Source organism: Podarcis tiliguerta (assembly GCF_965153285.1).
Source record: "Podarcis tiliguerta genome assembly, chromosome: 5".
Classification (NCBI taxonomy): Eukaryota; Metazoa; Chordata; class Lepidosauria; order Squamata; family Lacertidae; genus Podarcis; species Podarcis tiliguerta.
Genome location: NC_139538.1, coordinates 6,074,961 through 6,097,197, shown reverse-complemented (window position 1 = coordinate 6,097,197; position 22,237 = coordinate 6,074,961). Strand labels below are relative to the sequence as shown.

Genomic DNA, 22,237 nt, shown 5'->3' with positions numbered 1-22,237 from the left:
TCGCAAAGTAAAGGAAGGATTGAACTCTGATTAATAAGAATACACACAGAGGCTTGAACCAGCAAGACTCTGGGAAGGGTGCATATAATCGTGTCTCTCTGTGCTTGTCCGAGTGCAGCCCCCTGGCCCAGGTAGTTTTTATTCACAAAAGAGCTTTTTACAGAGTGTTCGTAAGAACCAATCAGATTTCCTCTGAGCGTTTCCACAAATCCACGTGGGGACAAAGTTAAACTACTAAAACTAATTAAACACAAATACTTCTGGGGTAAACAAAGAACAGAACTACAAAGAAGAGCATCTGGCAACCCCGGAGGTAATAAACAAGCAATACATAGGATAAAAAGGATGGCCAGGAAGACAGTGACCATTATCCCCTTAATGTGAGATCTGTTTCCTGGCCCTAAGATTAACATCCTACATCAAAGAAACTTGCCCACTATCTTTATGGCCCAGGATGCCTGCCTGGCGAAGCAACTGCTGTGTACGTGACAAGAGAAATGGACAGTAGAGAAAATGGCCAGAGATGCAGAGGTGTAGAATGATCTAGAATCATATCAAAATAGTTTAAACCCAGTCAATGCAATGCTTTCATTGCTGACACAGATGGCTTACTCTATATTTGTTATAATTCCTCATAGCAATGCCACCTGATCACTACATCTCTGGATATTTGCACTCCTACACAAAACCAAGAGCACATGCATCTCTGGGTGCTGTCCTGTCTGTTTGCAACATCACTTTTTGGTGTGGCTGCATAAGGAGCTTACAGATGGGCTGAGATCTAAGATGGGCATGTACAGGGAACCCCTGACTTCTGCAGGGGTTGCGGTCTGGGTCCTTGCATGCAACAGTGGAGCACACGTAAGTCCTGTTAAGCATAATTATTTAATTGACACTAAAATGGGGAATGCCTGTGTGTAATTGAAACGGACATGGGGGATATTTCACTGGAGTATATCTGTAGGGACTGGGCAGAGGAGGAATGGTGGAGACCGTCTCCCCATGCTGACCCTTCCAGGGAGGAGGAAGAGGAAGACAGTATAGATTTACAACAGGGGGTTGAGGGAGGTCGCAGCTCAGAGGCAGATGAGGGGGAAAGCTGGGAAATCATGGGAGAGCCAGAACAATACCCAGCTGATACATTGTCATTAGAATGCATTCCAGACCCTCCATCTCCCAGAACCCGGTGAGCCTTAAAAGTAGAAGAGCAAAGAGGTCAAAGACAGAGGGCACGGAGCAGCACATGTAGAGGAGACAATGAGAATGATGAATGAGGGAGTGGGCGAGACAGGGAGAGGGGGTGGAGATTCACTTGGGGCAACGCCATTGTCCAAGAGGCTGGGTTTGATAGCCTCTCTCTGTGAAGATTGAAAACAAGAAGAACACTAAGAGACCTTTCCTTGTCTTTATACTTTCCTGGGCAACCAGTTGGGAGCCACTAACAGCATCCTGACAATACCAAGTTAGAAACAGCTCTCTTTGAGTGCCTAGAATAGTTGACGCAGTCGAAATAAATAAATAAATAAATAAATAAATAAATATTGTCCAGTAGCACCTTAGTGACCAACTAAGTTTGTTCTGGGTATAAGCTTTCATGTGCATGCACACTTCTTCAGATACACTGAAACAGAGGTCACCAGACCCTTATATATAGTGGGAGGGTGGGGGTTTTCTCAGAAGGGTAGTAAGAGATGGGTAATTGACTCAATGGGTATGGTAAACCTGTTGATGACTGTTAACGACTGCAATTAGTCCTACAGGAAAAAGCATGGGATAGTATGCAGATGACCAAAAATAGCTTTAGCATGCGTAATGAGACATGAATCCAATATCTCTATTCAGACCAGGTCTCTCCATAGTTTTCAGTTTAGTAATAAGTTGTCATTCTTTTGCAATAAGACAGCTCCTTGGAGATTCTGTATTGAATGTCCTGGGAGATTGAAGTGTTCTCCTACTGGCTTGTGATTCCTGATGTCAGATTTATGACCACTTATCCTTTGGTGTAGGGTTTGGCCTGTTTGTCCAATATAGAGAGCTAGAGGGCACTGCTGGCATTTAATGGCATACACAATGTTAGAAGATGAGCAATTAAGTAAGCCTGAGATGGTATGTTTGATGTTGTTGGGTCCAGTGATGGTGTTGTCTGGGTATATGTGGCAGCAAAGTTGGCATCTGGGTTTATTGCAGGCTCTGGTACCAGTGTCCATGTTAAGTCTGATTGCTGTATTATTGAGGATGAGGAGATGTTTAAGATTGGGTGGCTGTAAGCAATGGAAGGTCTTCCTCCCAGAGCTTGAGAAAGAGAACTGTTGTTGTCTAGGAGAGGCTGTAAATCTCTGATGATGCATTGAACTGTTTTAACTTGGGAACTGTATGTGATTACTAGTGGTGTTCTGTTATTTTCTCTTTTGGGTCTGTCTTGCAGCAAGTTCTCTCTGGGTATCTGTCTGTTTGTTGATCTGTTGTTTAACTTCATCAGGTGGGTATTTTAGTTCCAAAAAGGTTTGCTGTAGATCTCTTAGGTGAGAAACCCTGTCTGTAGAGTTGGAACAGATGCTGCTGTAACATAGAGCCTGGCTATGTAGAATTGATTGTTTGGTATGTTTGGTATGGTAGCTGAAAGCATGTAGATATGTTTGTCGGCATAAGGTGGTGTCTATGCGTCCATCCTGTATTTTTATAGTAGTGTCCAGAAAATGTATTTCTTGCATAGATTGGTTCATTGTTAGGTTGATGGTGGGGTGAAAGTTATTGAATGACTGGTGGAAGGTGTCCAGGGTCTGCTGAGCATGTGTCCAGATAATAAAAATATTGTCAATGTATCGCAGGTGCAAGAGAGGTAGAAAAGTTTGTTAACTATTGTTTTTGTTAATTTATTCATCTACTTTAAATATATACTCTTATGAAACTGCAGGTTATTACAATGTTCCGATCTGTTTACAATTTGTCTGTAAATATTCAATAAACCATTTCCATTCTTTTATAAAAAGTTTGTTATCTTGATTTCTTCTTTTTCTGGTAAGTTTTGCCATTTCTGCATATTTTATAAGCTTTTGAATCCATTCTTCCTCTGCTGGAACTTCTGCTTCTTTCCATTTGGGGGCATTCTTGCTGCTGTAGTAGCATACATGAATAGGTCTGTACAATTTGGGAAGTTATGTCCTTCTAATTCCCAAAAGCTTCTGGGGGTTGTTGTTTTTAACAAATGCTATTACAAACATCCTTTTCAATTCATTATATAGCATTTCCCAGTAAGTTTTAACCTTACTACAAGACCACCACATATGATGAAAAGAACCTTCTTTCTCTTCCAACACTTATTTGATTTAGATTTATACATTTTTGCCAATTTACTTGTTGTCAGATACCATTGATAGATCATTTTCATATAATTTTCTCTAAGACCATAACATGCTGTAAACATCAGGAAGAACTTTCTGACAGAAAGATCTGCTTGTTAATGGAATGGACTCCCTCAGGAGGTTGTGGACTCTCATTCATTGGAAGCTTTAAAGCAGAGGTTGGATGGCCACCTGTCATGGATGCTTTAGCTGAGATTCCTGCATTGTAGGGGGTTGGACCAGATGACCCTCAGGGTCCCTTCCAGCACTACAGTTCTTTGGTTCTATGATCAGTATGGAGGGGGTTGAAAGGGGTGGCTAAATCAGGAGAGAAAAGGCAGTGCAGAAAGAGGAGTTATCTGTGTGTAGGAGAGAGTTGAGGAAAGTGACAAGGAGGGTGGAGGAAAAAAGGGAGTAAGAGTAAGAATGGGGATGCAAAGTAAGTTGCAAAAAGGAGGGAGTAGGAGGCTTGGAGATAAGGTTGAAGATGAAAGCAGGGGCATGAAAGGGCCTGAAAAACAGGAGATGGGGTGAAGGTGATAATGGGTGCAAAGCAGAGCTGCAAAAAGAAGAGACCTCAGCAGTTGCATGAGATGGGAAGGGGAAGCTCTAGGGGGTTAATGTGTCAGGAATGGCAAAGAGTTTGGCAAGTGGAGGAAGCATGAGTGCAGCCCCCTGTAACTTTCCTATTTTATTACGCCTTGCAGCGGGGAACAGCACAGAGTTTATAAGGATGGGGATGTGTTGTACCCCCTGGTATAGCCTCCATATTGACTTCTTTAACTCCTTCTGGCAGCTGGAAGCGGAACATTCTCAGCAGGCTGGTCAGTAGGATGAACATTTCGGTCTTTGCCAGCTGCATTCCCAAACACATGCGAGACCCTGCGGAGGAGACAAGGGGAAAGCAGCAAGTGAGCAATAATTTACTTTCCAGTGTCCATTTCTTTGTACTCTACACAATACTATGGTGAACTAGGCATAGTTAGGACAGGGAAATAATCAAGGCTGTTGTCAATTCCCTAGCCTGCTGAGTGCCAACATTTCATAGTTGATTATGAGAGGCAAACTTTGGTCAACTGCCCTGAGCAATAGCGGGATAAGTCACAAACCCAGATTGAAAGAAACTGAAAGAGATGGGAAGAGAGGGAGTAGAGGTTGTAGAAGCTGATTACCTTGTGCTTGCACCCCTTGTTTTCTGTGTCAAGGTTTCTGGGTTTCTTTGTTTATTTGGTGCTTGACAGAAGGAGAGCTGCAAGGCTTTTTTAAAAAAAAATACTCAACTGCCTCTGCACAATCCCCAAGGGTGATGTTCTATGAGCTTAATAATCTTCTTCTTAATAATCTTCTTCTTAACCTTGCATTGTGCAAGAAGGTCCAGCACAGGGCTAATCATTTTTTTTTATTATTTAAAAAAAGAAATCATAATACTCTGAATTCACTCTTCTCTCCCTCCAACCCAACAACATAAAATGTATATTGCTGTTGGGCAGGGACAATAAGGAAAGCGCCATATAATATTTGCAAGTTTAATATTCCAAGGGCAGCTCATAGAATGCCTAGTTGTAGGGTCACAGTTAACCGGGCTGAGACAAAGTCTCTGCCTGAGAGCTGCTGTCAGCCAGAGGTGACATTATAAGACGATGGGATTCTAAGTGTAATATGAGAATTATGACTCAACAAATCCCAGCATTAACAATGCAGTTGAGTGTACATTATGCATCGACCCAGGTAATCAGACCTATTGTTCTCCACCAGCCCACCTGAGAAGTTCATTGTAAAAGAGGTCTGAGCTGGTGCTCCAAGCTCAAACTGCATGGGTCTTACAAGCCATTTTTAAGTCTTTATACCCAGTGCTATTTTCCTAGAAAAAGAGGTGCTAAAACTTACCACAAATACCTTTTATAATGGCAATGATGCCCACCTGACAGGTGCTGGAACTGAGTTCCTGTGAGTTCCAGATGGGAAAAAGCCCTGCTCATACCAATAATTTAGGAACTTTCAGCACTGTAAGTCAAGTTTTACTGCCTGTGCAATGTTTTCTGAATGCTGTGTGGAAAAGCAAAGGACTCTGACCTTTGGAGAGTTTGTATGTGAACCATTATAAACTTACCAAATGTGTGGTCTTTTCCCTCTTCTTTGGAAGAGGGAACTTTTGAAAAGAACTCACAAGGGCATATATTAAAGGTCTAGCAGCCTATATTTCCACACTTTACTTTGCTGCATATTTTTTGATTTAAAATCTTTGCTGGGGTGTTCTCACCAAAAGAGTACTTGCCCCAAACCTGGATCTTGGAATTCTCCTTTCTATATACCTATTTTCCACCCTGAAAACCAACCAGAAGAACCTGTAAAACCATGCTGTATTATCATACAAAAATGGCTGGCTCATCTTTACTTTAAAACATCATCTCCAACAATTGAATAGGCATACAGTGGTACCTCGGGTTAAGTACTTAATTCGTTCTGGAGGTCAGTTCTTAACCTAAAACAGTTCTTAAACTGAAGCACCACTTTAGCTAATGGGGCCTCCTGCTGCCGCCGCGCCACAAGAGCTCAATTTCTGTTCTTATCCTGAAGCAAAGTTGTTAACCTGAAGCACTATTTCTGGGTTAGCGGAGTGTGTAACCTGAAGCGTATGTAACCCGAGGTACCACTGTAATTATTTGTATAAAAAGGTTAAGAGATGTTTGGAAGTTAGCAATGAGGATGTCTGCTGAATTTCTGCAGGAACAATACTTTACAGCACGTGGCAGATGATATTAAACACCCAGCTCCTGACAGATACGGGACAAAAATACTCCTTTGTTCTTTGAAAACGGAAAACTGACACATACCCCAATCTCCTATAGAGGTCAGGATGAAAGAAGTAGAAAGCAGGGTAATTTCATTGCAGACTCAGTTCTGAGTGTGGTTTCAGACCAGGCTAAATTACATCCCAGGAAAAGATGTAGGGTAGCTTTAGCCTAAACATGCCCAGCAGTGCTACTCCTGCCAGAAGGATGTTATTTCTGCTCTGCCTCCCTTGCTGCTGCTGTTGTCATTTCCTGGAATCTCCCCAATAAGCATGCCTACAAATCACAACATAGCTTGGACATTGGCATTTACCTGCACCAAATGGCAGGTATTCTTCTCTAGCCACATATTGTCCGTTCTTGTCCAAAAAATGATTTGGGTTGAACTCTGTTGGCTTCTCCCATCGTGTTGGATCAAGAAGAACAGAACGCAGATCGGGAATAATCATAGTCCCCTGCAAAGAAGAAACAATTGAAAGGGAATGCACTCAGAACACTGGATTGTCCTTCACTACCCCAGGGCTAATATTTGTGAAATTCAAACTGAATTTAAACTGGGTGGGGGTTTTGTGGGGAGAGTGCATTTACCAGTGGCCAGATTCATCTCCAACTTTTTTCCACTTAAAAGCTGCCTGTATGGGCAGGGGAAAGGACGGTCTCGTTCTCTCCATCCATCTTTTAAAAGGGAAGACCCCAAACCAGAGGAAGAGTGCTGGTCACCATATTTTCCCCTCCTTGATACATGAATAATAGAATTCCAGAGCTGGAAGGACTCCACAGGACATCAAGTCCAATCATCTGCGATACAGGAATCTCAACTAAAGCTTAAATTACAGAAGACCATCCAACCTCTGCTTTGAAATCTCCAATGAAGGAAAGTCCACACCTCTGTCAGAACTTGAAGCCATTGGTTTAGGTCCTGCCCTCTAGAGCAGGAGAAAACATGCTTTTTCTATTTTCCATGTGATAGTCCTTCAGATAGTTGAAGATGACTATCATATCTCCTCTCAGTCTCCCTTTCCCCCAGGCTTTAGCATAACTAGCTTCCTCAATCATTCCTCATAAAGCTTAATTTCCATACCCTTTATACTCTTGCTCACCCTCCTCTGCACACATTCCAGCTTGTCAATATCCTTCTTAAACTGTGGTACCCAGAACTGAACACAGGACTCCACGTGTGGTCTGACCAAAGTAGAATAGAGCAGTACTATTATTTCCGGACACTATGCTTCTGTTGATGCAGCCTTGTATAGCATTAGCTTTTTTTTTTATGCTGCATCACACTGTTGACACTATACTCCTGACCAAATAAAAATAGCACTAGCCAATGGTGAAACAAGTCTGCAGATGGAACTCCTGCTCTTGTGTGGTTTTCTTGCTCTTCGGGTTTTAGACAACACAAGCTCCTGAATGGCTGCCTGCAACACTCAGTACGCTGCAGCCCAGTGATTCTGTTTGTTCTTGGGATACAGGAGTGCAGTTATATCATGCTTCTATACCTTGGGAATGAGGAAACCGCAAATGTTCACATCCTCTGTACATTGCCTGAGAACCCCAAAAAGTAAGGCATATTTAAAGCGCTGTGTTTCATGTATCAAAGCATTGATGTAGGGCAATTTCTTCTTATCTTGATAGCTGATTGAGTGAGCAGAACCTATGACATCTTCTATCTCCTTGTAGGCTTTATCTGAAGAGAATGATAGAAACATATGGTTTATTTTGAATATTGCATTCCGCCCCCCCCCCCCCCGATGGACATTTATTTCCCATGAACTTATTCCATACGATTCTGTGAATGAGTCCCTGTTTCTTACATTTATAGCCCACCTATTCCTCCAAGGAGCTCATGTCAATGTACATGATTCTTCTCTACTATAGATCCCAGGGGTGAAAAAGGGGAAAGTGAACCTCCGCTCAGCCGTTTCCGGTTACTAGAGCTGGCTGTAGGGCTATGATCCAAGGCTGTCTGTTTTACACTTAAAAACAAACAAACATATCCTCCACCCCACAATATTTCCTACTTTCTTTCATTAATCCTCTTTTCCTTACTTGATCTTGACATACATCAATCAGGGAAAGGGCTCAGGCACTTATTTCACAGCAGAGGCAATGATGGCATCTGCTGGGGACCTCTTGGCCAGTCCTCTGCATGGGATCCAACTGTTAGAGGTTGAGGTCCCTTTGCTCTCCCCCCTAAAATATTTGAGGGGCCCGGACCTCCCAAAGTTGATGGATGTTACCATTCAAATGTGGACTGGGGCTTACTTGCCCCCTAATAATTTATTTGATTTGGCACCCCTGCCTCTTTATATCAAATAAATGAGCTTCTCTCAAAGAGAAAATCACTGTTACTGAAGTCATAATCTGTGCATTGGTTAACATTTCATATTTGTTGCAGAGTTTTAGACGGGGTATGGCTTACAGGTTGTCATGAAGGTACCTGGACTTCAGGATTCATCACTATACCCCTGGCAAAAACAATGACCTCTTTATGCATCTTTCTCTCCCTTCCTTTGGCCATGCCGTTTCCCAGTCTTCAAATTGTCTTCCCTCTATTTGCACAGCCATTCCTCTCCTTCAGAAAAACTTTCATTGACTCACTTAGCTTCATCCACTACCCACAACTGCCTCCTGTTCCAACTTTCTTACACATTCAGACCCTTCATCTCTTCCTGTCCCAGTAATAATAGATTGGAAGCTTCCTATGGGGACAGGGCATTCAGGGCACTTTACACTTCTGCTTCTGTTGACCTTGATTTTAGGTTCCAGAAACTATGTAGGAAAATGTTGGTGGGGAAAAGGGTTCTTTCTAGATGAGTAAGTCAAAAGCATTTAACTTATTTTGATAACCCTTTGTCTTCCAAAACTTCCATCATAAACTCACTAACTTTTAACTATTTCCGTTCCTTTAAGTTCCTTGTTTTAGCACCTCATTAGATATGAATGAAACCTTTAAAGAATTACAGTCCGCTGTCAAGAGGTCAAGAGAAGCCCAGGCACCCATAGATCCCTCTCTCACCTTGGATATCTGGATGACTTGCCAGGAGGAGAAGCGCCCATTTCAAAGAAATGGTGGTTGTGTCTGACCCTGCCAGAAAGAGGTCAAAGATACACTGAGCCATGTTTTCTTCATCATAGTTAGACTCTGGGTCACTCCTGCTCTGATGTTGAAAATAGGGAAGGTGACATGTCATTTACATGCATTACAACCTGTCCTTCAGCACTTACTTTATCTACTTTCACCCACTTATTACCATACCACCAGGAAATGCTTAATAAGGGGTCAAGGGTCCCATCAGACCACCTGAAGTGAAATGGGAAGGTGCCACCACCACTGCCCTGATGCTGCTGCTTCCTCCCTTACCTGCATTGCACAGCAGTGCCTGCAAAGTGACAGCAGCAACAGTGGTATCCAGTAAGATCCTGTGAGATTTTGATGAAATCTCACCGAAGCTGCCACCACTGCCAGCACTGCTTCTTCACCAGTGGTGGACTACCGTATTTTTCGCTCCATAAGACACACATTTCCACCCCCCCTTAAAAAGTAAGGGGGAATGTCTGTGCATCTTATGGAGCGAATGTGTGGTCCCTGGAGCCAAATTGCCGGAGTGTGGCATGCTCCTGGGCTGCTCTTTGGGGGGGGGGACCGCGCTGCTCTGCCGGCAGCCTCCGCTTCCCCCCTCAGCCCTAGGAAGCTTTGGGAAGAGCGGGCAGGCTGCATGCAGATGCCCCGTGCTCCTGAGCTGCTCTTTGGGGTGGGGGTGGGAGTCGCACTGCTCTGCCAGCAGCTGGGGTTTCCTCCTGCAGCCCCGGGAAGCTTTGGGAGGCTTTGCGTTGCTTTCGCTGAAGCCAGAACACCAAGAGGGATAGCTGCGCAAAGGCTCTTCAGCAACATTTGATTCAGAATATTTTTTTTCTTGTTTTCCTCCTCTAAAAACTAGGTGCAGCTTATGGTTGGGTGCGTCTTAAAAAGTGAAAAATACAGTAGGTGGTGAGTCAACAGGGATGTCTCCTGTTGACACTCCACTGCCCAAGGCTGTTAGCAATTTCACCCCTCCCAACCTTCTTTTTAAACCTCATTCGAACAGTTTGTTATAATACTGTTGTTGTTGTTGTTGTTGTTGTTGCTGTTGTTTTAAAATAAACATTTTAAAAGCCTTAGCCCCACCCACTAAATTGCTTCATGGATGGATCCAGAACAGGTGGCCTACAGAAAATTGGCCTGAATTGAGAGCCACAGATTGAGGCCACAAGGCACACAGGGGGGATTGTATACATTCCTGCAAAGGATAGCATGAGTTAGAACTATGCACCAACTTATCCTCCACTGAAGAAAAGTGAAATTAAAAATGAAACCATTGAATCAGTAGAGCTTTCCTGTTGTCTCTGCCCATGTTTGAATGTGAGATGAACACCAATCCAGAATAATTTATGCACAGAAGCAATGCTCCAAAGGGAAGACCCCTTACTTGACACACACAAATTTCTACTCATTCACACTCACATTTGGGGTTATGGAAATACCTGGCATTTCCTACCCGTTTCAATAGATGTTTATGGATGGAAGTCAACCTACTTTAGCAACTAAAATGACTATGAGGGAAATTTGGCGAAACTCGATGTGCTTTTCAGCTGAGATTCAGAATAAAAATATTGGTGTCTTGGCAAGACATTAGTATTCACATGTAGGGCGGAATATAACAATTCCTTGGATGAGCAGTTTCAAAGCAGGTACTTACTTTCTCCATCTCAAGTAGATAGAAATCAATGAAATCCTGTGGCTCATGCAGAGCCAGATTCTCCTTATGCTTCGCTATCTCCTCCTTTGCAAATGACACTACCATCTCCATGCAGGACAAGGCCTTCTTGTGGGGCCCTGGGAGATGTTTAATGAGCCATGGGAATGCTTCATACAACTAAAGGAAAGATAGCAAAAATGCTGTCATTACTATGAGGAAGCTTGGTCACATGTTTCATGTTTTGGATTAGCACTTTAATAATCTGCATAATCCTTCAGGGCTAGCATATTACTTTGAGTCTAACTGAGAAGAAGGAAGGTGTTTGCAGCTTCTCCTGAATCTCACAACAACTGGTTCTGGGAATTATCCCTAGCTGAAAATGTGAAAGAAAAACATTGCTCAATATATTTTCCAGCTCCCAGACTTCATTCCAAAACTGGGAATAATCCCAGGACTCCTCCTGGAACAAGTGAGTGGTATTTTTGCAGGAGGTGGGGATGGGTGGAGAATATGGCGGGGGGGAGGGACATTCAAGTAAGTTGACATTTAAACATGAATTTGTCTAATATGCAAATTCAAACACAGCCATCCTTTGGAATGTGCACTTCTGCAATTTTTATTATTACTTATTTTATTTATTAAATTCCCCCGTTACCCTGTCAAATAATGCCCACCTTGCTCTACAAAAAATCTTTTAAAAAGAAAACTTTTCCTTTTTTCCTATTTTCTGCATTAAAGATCAATTGCATACCTTTTCTGAATACCATATATATATGGTATATATATATGGTATATATATGGTATATATATACTTAAACAACAACAAAAAAAGTTGTACATTTATGTCGTTTGTGACAAGGGAAACAATGTTCACAACAACAACAAAACAAAAAAAACCCAAAACTCATATATTCTGACAATAAATCTTAGTGAACAGCTAACTTCCTGTCGTTTCCATACTTCACTTAGTATTTACTAACTTATTGCATAAACATATCCATTCCTTTTATAATAAAGTATTATTTCTCCTATATCCTTATTTCTTACTTAATATAGCTACAGAGGATATTCAAAGGCTACGACCGAGTTCAAACTGCAACAACTGTTCTTAAGATATGTTTTAAAAACTTCCCATTTTGCAATACAATGGTACCTCTGGTTACGAACGTAATTCATTCCTGAGGTCCGTTCTTAAGCTGAAACAGTTCTTATCCTGAGACGCACTTTTGCTAATGGCACCTCCCACTGTGCGCAGGCCTCTGACGTGCAACTTCCACTCGCATCCTGGGGCAAAGTTCACAACCAGGAGCAACTACTTCCGGGTTAGAGGAGTTCGTAACCCGAAGCGTGCGTAACCAGGAGCATTCATAACCAGAGTTACCACTGTAAATACTTGTTTTGAATTATATTTCATTTTTCGGTTAATTTGGCTAGCATATTCAACTAATTTTTGTAATCATTCTGACCTGAAAGGGATTTTATCAGTCTTCCAGTTAGTCGCCATTAGGATTCTCATGGCGACAGTGGCATATAATTAGATTTAAACCTAATCTATCTTCTCCAACACTCTATCCTCTATCATAATGGATTCCAGAAGGCTGAATGGCGGCCCTAAGATCCTTGGGGGACCTCTCTGGCTCAGTAGGAATGAAAATGTCTACTCACAGAATGCTGGATGCTGCCTTGAAATTTTAGGACAAAATCTATGGCTTCTATCAGCTTCCGGAAGTTTTCATCTTCAAGAGCAAACCGGTGCCCAAAAACCACAGCACATATCACATTGGAGACTGAATTAGTGATGGGCATGGAGGGGTCAAGTGGTTGTCCTGCAAAATAAAGTTATACCAATGTGAGTTCAGCTGCTCCTGTTCATGCTGAGAGTGGGATTTTATGATGGTCAAGAGAAACCCACTGTGATCTCCAGCACAATGTGGCAGTGTGTCTCTCAGAAGGTTTGGTGGTTCAAGTCCGCCCAGGGATAGCTGTGGTCAGAATTCCTGTATTGCAGGGGATTGGACTAGATGACTCTCTGGGTCCCTTCCAAGTCTACCATTCTGTGATTCTAAAGCATATTACATTCCTTTCCAAAATGGACAGAGGCAGTACACATAGATTTCTGCAGACTGGAAAATAAGAAAACCCATCACCATCACCTAGGATCATGTACCCTTTGAACTTGCAATGACCTCCACAAGCTGACGGGCCTCGTCTGCTATTTGGTGCTCCATGCCTTTCTTCCCCAGTCCCAGCTTCCGCATAGTAACCACTCCAAGCCGTCTCTGTTGCTTCCAGACGTGACCATTTGATAATATAATACCTATGGGAAATCATTGAGAAATTATTATTTACAGAAATTAATGTAAATAATTAAGTTGTCAGCCTGGAAGAGACTATGTTCACTGAAGTTCATGTCCTTGAATTTAATAACGACTTGGTCTCTCTGAAGCAAAGAATTAGAAGATGATGCAGAATCTGTCTCAGAGTATTATATGGGCATCTCTACGATACTGGCATAACAGAACCTCACTTTCTATTGCCTTTTGTCATTCAGAAATTCATTATTCATTATTGTGTGATAACAGAACAGAAATCAGGTGGTCCCAGTAGTCCCTGCACTTTACAGTATCAGAAAAATGTGAGATCTCCAGATATGTGATATCTACGATGGGGGATTTTGTCTAGCATTTAAAATCATGGAAAACTCAGGTGATACCTGCAAGTTCAGTCTTTGTTGCACAAACAACCAGTGTTGATAAAAATAAACCCAACTCCTTCTGTGGCATTAGCTATCCCTCCCAATTTGGTGTCATCTGCAAATTTGATGAGCATCCTCTCAATTCCTCCATCCAAGTCATTTATAAAGACATTGAACAACAACATGCCCAGGTCAGAACCTTGCAGCACCCCCTTGTCCTCCTTTCCAAAATGATGAGGAACTATTAATGAATTTGGGTTCTGTCAGTCATCCAGCTACAAATCCACCTAACAAGTACCTCATTCATCCCACATTTTAGCAACTTCCTTGCAGGAATATAATGGGGGATTTTGTCTTTGACTTCTGGGAAATGAAATTGCCAGTGAGGCAATGGAGGAATTTGCCGGACCTTACATTCTTGGCAGAGTTTGAGTTCCAACAGATATCAGGGAAATTGAAGTCTCCCATGACTCTCCTTTTTTTAATGTTTGGTATTCTGTTCTAGGGAGGTAGCATCTAAGTCTTCAGTCTGGTTTGGCAGTCTATAGCAGAGTCCCACAGTAAGGTCACTGATGTTTCTCTCTCATACAGTTTTTACCCATATAGTCTCAATCTACTTTCCTTGCTCAAGGTCTCTTCAACAGGTGTATACTTTGTATTGTTTTTCACTCATATTTAGTTGTTGTTTCTGCACTGTTTTAAAACCATTTTAGCTGTTTTTATATATCTGTAAGTTGCTATGAGACATTCATGCAGAAGGCAATTGATAAATTAATAAGTGACGATGATGGTGACTGCCCACTGGGTCTACCCTAAGTAGGATTATTGTTCAGTACCACCAAACTTGCCAACAAAGGTCCGTATAGTTAAAGCCATGGTTTTCCCAGTAGTAATGTATGGAAGTGAGAGCTGGACCATAAAGAAGGCTGATCGACGAAGAATTGATGCTTTTGATGGTATCTGCAGGAGGCCCTCACCCACAGAGTCTGGTTATTGACTGGGTATATAAGGAATGAGATGATCTTTTGAGTATCTTGATCCCAAGTTGTATATGCCTTTATACACCAAAACCAACATCATTAAATTATTCTGTGAGCCACCCCAATATTTTTTGACGAAGGGCGGTATATAAATTTAATAAATAAAATAAAATAAACCCAGTAGCTAATTGGCAGCCAGTGGAATTCTTTCAACTGTGGCGTAACATGTTGGCTGTTTCTGCCCCCATGAGCAGTTGACCCATTGCATTATTCAACAGCTGCAGCTTCTGGACTAATCGCAAGGGCAGCCCCTAATAACAAACATTGCAGTAATGCAACCTGGAGGTTACTAGCGCATGAATGGCAGTAGTTAGGCTATCCATAAAACACTTGCTAGAGGATTGGGTTGCATCTAGGTAAGTTTTACTCACAGAAGACTCATGGAAATTAATAGACCTTCATTAGCCATGCACATTAATTACAATGAGTCTACTGTAGGACTAGCATTGGCTCCAACAACCCATTTCCTGCAGTTAATAAAGAAGCTTTGTTCTGTTTATCCAGACAGTCATTTAAATTTTTCCCTGGGGGAAATGCCAGTAGATTGTCTCATTCTTCACTACTCACCCTTTCCTTTTGTGTTAAAGAAAGCCAGCTCTGGTCGCTCGTCAAATTGTTCAGAGTGGTCAATGAGAGCTTCTTTCACTGCTTGGAATCCAGACAGGACTACAAGGGGTATATGTCCCGTCCACATGGTGTAAACGTTTCCATATTGCTTTGCCATCTACCATTTGGGTCAAAAGAGAGGAGAGGAACGTTATGTTCAAAGTAAACAGGTAAGTATTTCAACTTAACACATGAGCTCCAGCCTTCCTTACCTCTACAGCTTCTCACAGCTTCTTTTGCCAGCATCTCCCTCCCTCCCTCCCTTCGCAACCCATTTGTTTTATTCTCTCTTGCACATTTTGTGCAGGGATGTGGAAACTGGAGCCCACCAGTGACTGTAGAACTGCAACTCCCAGCCCATTGGCCATGATGGTTGGAGCAGATGGGCATTGTAGTCTGGAGGGCACCAGGTTGGCATAAACTGGGCTAGAGCACTGGGTCAGGTTTCTGACCCACGGTGGGTCACAGCAGGAGCATCGCCACCAGACAAATATATGGTAAGGAATTAAAAAGAGGTCTCCCAAATATATCTCTGGGCTAGAGATTATTACCAATTTCAGATGTTTTAAAAGTTACGTTCTTATCTGATGGCTGAGTAGTCTTGTATTCTTTGAATTGCTTTCTCTGAAAAAAATGGCTTATAAATGGCTTAAATAAACAAATAAATAAAAGAAAATATCGGCTGACAAGGAGTGAATTCTTGCGGAGAAGGCAATGGAAAACTACCTGTTTTGATTTTCTGTTGCTTAGATTGCTGCAATGTGTTATACATAGGGCTGCATCTAACAATGGTTCAGAAATTTCAGATAGTGCAGAATTCAGTGGCCAGGTTGCTCATCAGGAGAAGCCTGTTTGAGCATATTACACTGATTCTGCTCTGACTGCATTGGCTGCCAATTAGTTTCTTGGCCCAATTAAAAGTATTGGTTTTGATCTACAAAGCCTTAGGATCTCAATACCTCAAGGACTGCCTCTCCCCATATGTTCTGATCAGGACCCTGCAATCATCATCTGGGGCTCATCTTTGTGTGCTTCCTCTACAAGAGGTGGATTAAGGGTGATATGTATAAATTTAATGACTAATAATAGCTACATGTGAGCGACAAGCTCCTTCATTTTCTTGGAAAGAGATGATGAGCTTCTACTTCATTGGCAAGGGAACGTTGTGCCCATTAATCTGTTGGAAGGCGGGAGGTTCCCAGCATTCTAGGTCATAGGCAGAATACAATGGAAGAGAAGGAAGACAAATTCCAGAGCTTATTCTAATAAGCTGTTTGATTAGCTCAGCTTTTGTTTTGCAAGATGTGTTTCACAGATAAGCCTCCTTAATCCAGCAGCTACAAGCAAGGTACACAGTAATAATATTAAAACTAATGTAAAAGGACAAGGTTCTTATTGATATTGAAAGGCACAAAACCATGTAAACAAGGTCAGTTATATTAGAATAATTAGGGCATGGGTAGCTAAGTGAAATCAGCAACATGCCAAAAAGTTGCTGCATTTTCTATATGGCAAGTGTTGAATTGTAAATGGTAGCAAGATCAGCCTGTGAACTTCCTGTCCCAGTGCCATTTCTTTCACAGTGGCAGTCAAGGGCAAAGTTTGTAATACGATGCTCTGGGCGAGAACAAAATTTGTCACCCCCAAATAGACCTTCACAGTTAAGGATCTTCTCAGTTTTGCACACACCCCCTCAGTGCCCTCGGTGATGGACCTCAGTGGAGGCTGAACGATGGGGGTGGAGGCGCTCCTTCAGGTATACTGGGCCGAGGCCATTTAGGGCTTTAAAGGTCAGCACCAACACTTTGAATTGTGCTTGGAAATGTACTGGGAACCAATGTAGGTCTTTAAGGTCTGGTGCAATATGGTCTCAGCTACCACTCCCAGCCGCCAGTCTGGCTGCTGCATTCTGGATTTGTTATAGTTTCTGGGTCACCTTCAAAGGTAGCCCTACGTAGAGTGCATTGCAGTAATCCAAGCAGGAGATAACTAGAGCATGCACCACTCTGGCAAGACAGTCTGCAGGCAGGTAGGGTCTCAGCCTGCGTACCAGGTGGAGATAGGAAACAGCTGCCCTGGACACAGAATTGACCTGCACCTCCATGGAAAGCTGTTAGTCCAAAATGACTCCCAGGCTGTGCACCTGGTCTTTCAGGGGCACAGTTACCCCATTCAGGACCAGGGAGTCCCCCACACCTGCTCGCCCCCTGCCCTCCAAAAACAGTACTTCTGTCTTGTCAGGATTTAGCCTCAATCTGTTAGCTGCCATCCAACCTCCAACCAATCTGAGTAGACCGAAAGCAAAGAGTAAGGTTACCGTAACTTCCATCATACAGCTTCAGTATGCTGATGACAACGTAGTGTGCACACACACACAGGATGACATCCGAACCATCTTAAATATCTTCACAGAAGCTTACGAAAATCTTGGCCTATCTCTCAACATCCAAAAACCAAAAAAAACAAAGTGCTGCACCAACAAGTACAAAACAACCCCTCTGCAGCACCACAAGTCCAACTCTATGGTGCAATGTTGGAAAATGTTGATCATTTCTCCTACCTGGGCAATTATCTTTCCACAAGGGCTGACATTGATGCCAAAATCCACCATCGCCTGAGCTCTGTGAGTGCAGCTTTCTCCCAGCTGAAGTGTAGAGTGTTTAAGGACCAGGACATTCGCAGGGATATCAAAATGCTTGTTTACAATGCTATTGTACTACCAACCTTACTGCATGCTTGTGAAACATGGACCACTTATAAATGCCATCTCCAATTCCTCAAAAGATTCCATCAACGGTGTCTCAAAATGTTTTTACACTTCACTTGGGAAGACAGGCAAACTAATGCCAGTGTACCGGAAGAAGCAAAGATCACCATTGTCGAAGCAATGATTCTTCAACATCAACTTCATTGGACTGGTCATGTTGTGCAGATGCCTGATTATCATGTTCCAAAGCGACTACTCTATTCTGAACTAAAAAATGGAAAGTGTAATGCCAGTGGTCAACAGAAGAGCCTTAAAGACTCTCAAGGCAAATCTTAAAAACGTAGTATAAACACTGACAACTGGGAAACAGTGGCCTGCGAGCGCTCCAGTTGGAGAACAGCCTTTACCAAAGGTGTCATGGACTTTGAAGACACTCAAACTCAAGACAAAAGGGAGAAACTTGCTAAGAGGAAGGCACGCTTGGCAAACCCTCGCCATGATCAACTCCCGCCCAGAAACCTATGTCCCCATTGTTGAAGGTTGTATGGATCCAGAATAGGCCTCCACAGTCACTTACAGACTCACTGTTAAGTCTATGTTCATGGAAGACAAACTTTCTTGGCTACAGGTGATGGAAGAAGGAGGAGGAGTTGCTCTTGGTGAGATTATTACCTGGAGATTAGTGTTTACTGCCGAGATCCATTAAGAATGATTTGCTCTTTTATTAAAAGCGTTTCTAGTTTGAGTGACCAATATGAAGATTTTCCAAGGCTTAAGAAATTGAATAGCATATGCAGGTTAGTATCTGTTGAAAGGCTGCCAAGAATGAATGCTGCGGACCTACGTTCCCTGTCATTTTTTAATGCCTTTTCTTAAATGTATCTGTTTGGTGCTGTGGGGTTTAGATATGATGTGCATATGCACCAGAAGTGATAGCTCCAAAAGGCTTGAAAAATGGGGGCAAAGATTTTCATGTTAAATCTCTGGTTGGTCATAATCATAAGGGTCATGCGCTTCCTCAGTGTAACAGTATACAACTTACATTTTTGATTTGTGATTTTTGAATGCACATTTTCATCTTTTATACGGTTTTGTGGTTTTCAGTATTATTAATAATGACCTTTTATATTATTACTATTATTTGTATTGCGGATAGCTTCTGACAAAGGAATGATTTGCTCTAGGAAACAAAGGAAGTTTATCTCTAAAATGCATCCAGCTAAACATACAGTTGGGCTAAATAAACAGTTCAGCACAAGAACCACCAGAGCTTGTCTTGGCTGTGTTCAGTTGTCCTTGGTGCTTTGCCCCTCTTCTTGCTTACAACACCCACTACATTAAGTGTGCCCCCCCCCAAAGTTGATAAACTACAATTTCCATCAGCCCCGGCAAGTACGGCTGATGGCCATGGAAGATGGGAGTTGTGTTCTGCAGTGGCTGGAGGGCCAAAGTTTCTGCACAACTACCTTGGATTATTTACAAGCAGAGGGGACAGACATGCAGAATAACCATCAGAGGTGGTTTTAGGGTAGCATGACCGGTTCGGCCACACTGGGTGCCAGTGCCTCAGGGGGCACCACAACAATGATGTACAATGGTACCTCGGGTTACATACGCTTCAGGTTACATAGCTTTAGGCTACAGACTCCGCTAACCCAGAAATAGTACCTCAGGTTAAGAACTTTGCTTCAGGATGAGAACAGAAATCGTGCTCCGGTCTGCCTGTGTATGGCCTATATAACACAGCAGCAGTGGCAGGAATGAACTAATTCAGATTAACAGATTCACAGAATTAATTCCAAAATCTCTGAATTGGTTTTGTTTTGTTTTGTTTTGTTTGTTTCTTAAATTTGTTAGTTACTTTTACTTGCCCTTATTACACCTGAAAGTAGTTTGTAAAAATTTTGGGTGACTTGAAAAGGAATTAAGTTACTTTTGCAATGGAACCTTGGATGATTTTTAATTAAATTCAGTTTTAATTTTAATTCAATGATTTTTAAGTGTAGGAGTTTCATCGCATTTAATTGTGTATTAAATTGTGGTCCTTGCAGTTAGCATTTAAACCCATGGTACTGTTTAAGCTTAAATACCAGAATGGTTGGGGAAAATTGATAAAACAATTATTGACATTAGACTGAGTTATTAATAAGAAGTACCTTAATGAAAGTATCTTCACGAAGCTTCGCCCCGGATTTCCACAAACCTCCAATGACAGGAAGCGGAAAAGGTCCTGGAGGATATCGCCTGATTGACCAGAGTTGTTTCAGGAAGTGCAGAATCAGAAGAACCATCAGCACAGCAATCAAAAATGCCCGTATCTCCATCCTTCTCTTGCTGTCTCTTTCACCTTGTTTCTTTCTAGGATGCCTGGTTAGGTTCAACACTCCTTCTTCAAGAGCTTTTTGATTCCTCAGAGACCTTGGCATTTCTCTCTCTCTTTATATACTCTATTACTAAAAGCAATTAAGCAACAAAGGTCCATCCAAATAGCCCTGTAATGAGACCTCGAGGCACGCACCACAGCCGAACTCTATAATCATTCTTATGTGTGTCACTCAAATGCCAGGGGGGGTGTTTAATATGAATTGCAATTAGAATTCTAGGTAGTGTAAGACTGATTTGTGTCACAAACATTCGGGGAAATGCATACCAGACATTCATGAAATTTAAAAAGTATGTGAGAAAAGACCTGCTGGATCAGACCAATCAGTCCTATTGAGTGCAAGTGCCCATGGGAAGCCCTCAGGCATGACATGAAGGCAATATTCCTCAACCACTATTGTTCTCCAGTATTTGCAGCATCTGATCCTGGAAATCTGGCATTGTCCAAGGGTGCAATGGGAAGCCTGAGCCCCCCACCCACCCACTTCGCAAGGTGGTTCCCTATTTTTCTCCCTTGAAAAGTACATAGAGCTAAAGGAGGAAGCTGGGACATGGGCATGTTTTCCTACATCTTCTTTTTGCTCCATGTGTGCTGGATCCAACTTTGGAAAAGCAAAGTGTGTATGGGCACATTCTCCTCCTCTCCTTCTCCTTTGGTGGTGGTGGGGCTCATCTGGGAGCCAAGTGCATGGTGCTTATAGGCAGGGGTAGGCAACCTAAGGCCCGGGGGCTGGATGCGTCCCAATCGTCTTGCCAATCCGGCCCGCGGACGGTCCGGGAATCAGCATGTTTTTACATGAGTAGAATGTGTGCTTTTATTTAAAATGCATCTCTAGGTTATTTGTGGGGCCTGCCTGGTGTTTTTACATGAGTACAATGTGTGATTTTATTTAAAATGCATCTCTGGGGTTATTTGTGGGGCATAGGAATTCGTTCATCCCCCCCCCCAAAAAAAAAATATAGTCTGGCCCACCACATGGTCTGAGGGATGGTGGACCGGCCCACCTCCGGAAAAGGTTGCTGACCCCCGTGACTAATCCCTAATTCCCAAGGTGTCCATGGACCTAAAAAGGTTTGTGATCCCTCCTGGAAATGGAAGAGAATCATCATGAATGATGTCCATTAGTAGAGTATCCTTCACAAACTTGTCTAATATCCCTTTAAAGTCATTTAAATTGGTAGCATCATGGTTGTGTGAATGTTTTCTTTCTTTCTTTTTAATTTCTCTGCTTCATCTCTCAAATGCTCAGGGAAGTCTGAGGTATCTGTCATATAACCTTGCTTTTCCAAACCATGCATACAGGCAGGTCTGGCACAGCCTTTAAGTGGGGTGAAGCCATTTCCTCAGATGGTGGAAGCCCCTGTGTTGGCATCCCCATGCCAGTGGCAGAGAAGTAATGCTGGCATAGACAACGATTTTGGATAAGATCTTCATTGAGATCTAGGTGATTTTTGACTGAGATCTCAGCATAAATCGCTGAGATCTTTCCTGTCATGGACTGGCTGGAAGCAGAGGAGTGGTGGGAGGCACCAGCTGGGGAACCCCTGAAGGAATCCCCAAGAAAAGAAGAGAGTCAGGGGATTGGTGGTAGGGTGACAATGAGTGGGCAGAGGAAGAAAAGGGAGCAGACGGGGAGGAGGAGGTATCAGCAGCTGAAGAGACAACAGAAGGGGTCTTTGGCAGGGAGCAGTCCAGAAGCAGAGATGAAGGAGGCTGCTGAAGAAGCCAGGGGGTCTCTCCTTCTTGCTGCAACATTTGCCACACCCTCGTCTCCTGCAAGAAGAGGAGAGACGGACTCTCCCACATGGGTAATATGGGCAACCAAATGGGGTGATTTGCCCTATAGGGGAGAAATGGAGATCAGACTATTTAAGCCCACTTCGTACCATACTGCACACTCACCTCTTCTCATTTTCTAGTGTGGGCTCTGCTGT

General features: G+C 42.7%; 2 protein-coding genes across 2 annotated transcripts in view; one reads left to right on the top strand and one right to left on the bottom strand.

Moving 5' to 3' along the window:
* LOC310678399 (cytochrome P450 2J2-like) overlaps positions 1 to 22,237 on the top strand; it is a 232,250-nt gene continuing 210,013 nt past the window's right edge. Inside the window, exon 1 of the mRNA XM_083442329.1 lies at positions 1 to 78. The gene's annotated coding sequence lies outside the window, so the exon portion shown is untranslated. The remainder of the gene's footprint in view (positions 79 to 22,237) is intronic.
* On the bottom strand, positions 2,830 to 20,350 carry LOC310678352 (cytochrome P450 2J2-like). Its single transcript, XM_083442244.1, has 9 exons — positions 20,077 to 20,350; positions 15,175 to 15,331; positions 13,040 to 13,189; positions 12,538 to 12,698; positions 10,873 to 11,049; positions 9,153 to 9,294; positions 7,633 to 7,820; positions 6,447 to 6,588; positions 2,830 to 4,223 (listed from the first exon to the last, which is right to left on the bottom strand). Exons 1-9 carry the CDS (start codon positions 20,344 to 20,346, stop codon positions 4,036 to 4,038), a joined length of 1,575 nt encoding a protein of 524 aa, XP_083298370.1. The 5' UTR covers positions 20,347 to 20,350; the 3' UTR covers positions 2,830 to 4,035.

Excerpts from the sequence above, each read along its gene's own strand:
- LOC310678352 (XM_083442244.1), bottom strand. The coding sequence starts at position 20,346 with ATGCCAAGGTCTCTGAGGAATCAAAAAGCTCTTGAAGAAGGAGTGTTG. Across the intron at positions 15,332-20,076 it reads GTGAAGATACTTTCATTAAG|ATGGCAAAGCAATATGGAAA; the intron begins GTACTTCTTATT and ends CCCAAATGGTAG. Across the intron at positions 7,821-9,152 it reads AAGTCATCCAGATATCCAAG|ATAAAGCCTACAAGGAGATA; the intron begins GTGAGAGAGGGA and ends CATTCTCTTCAG.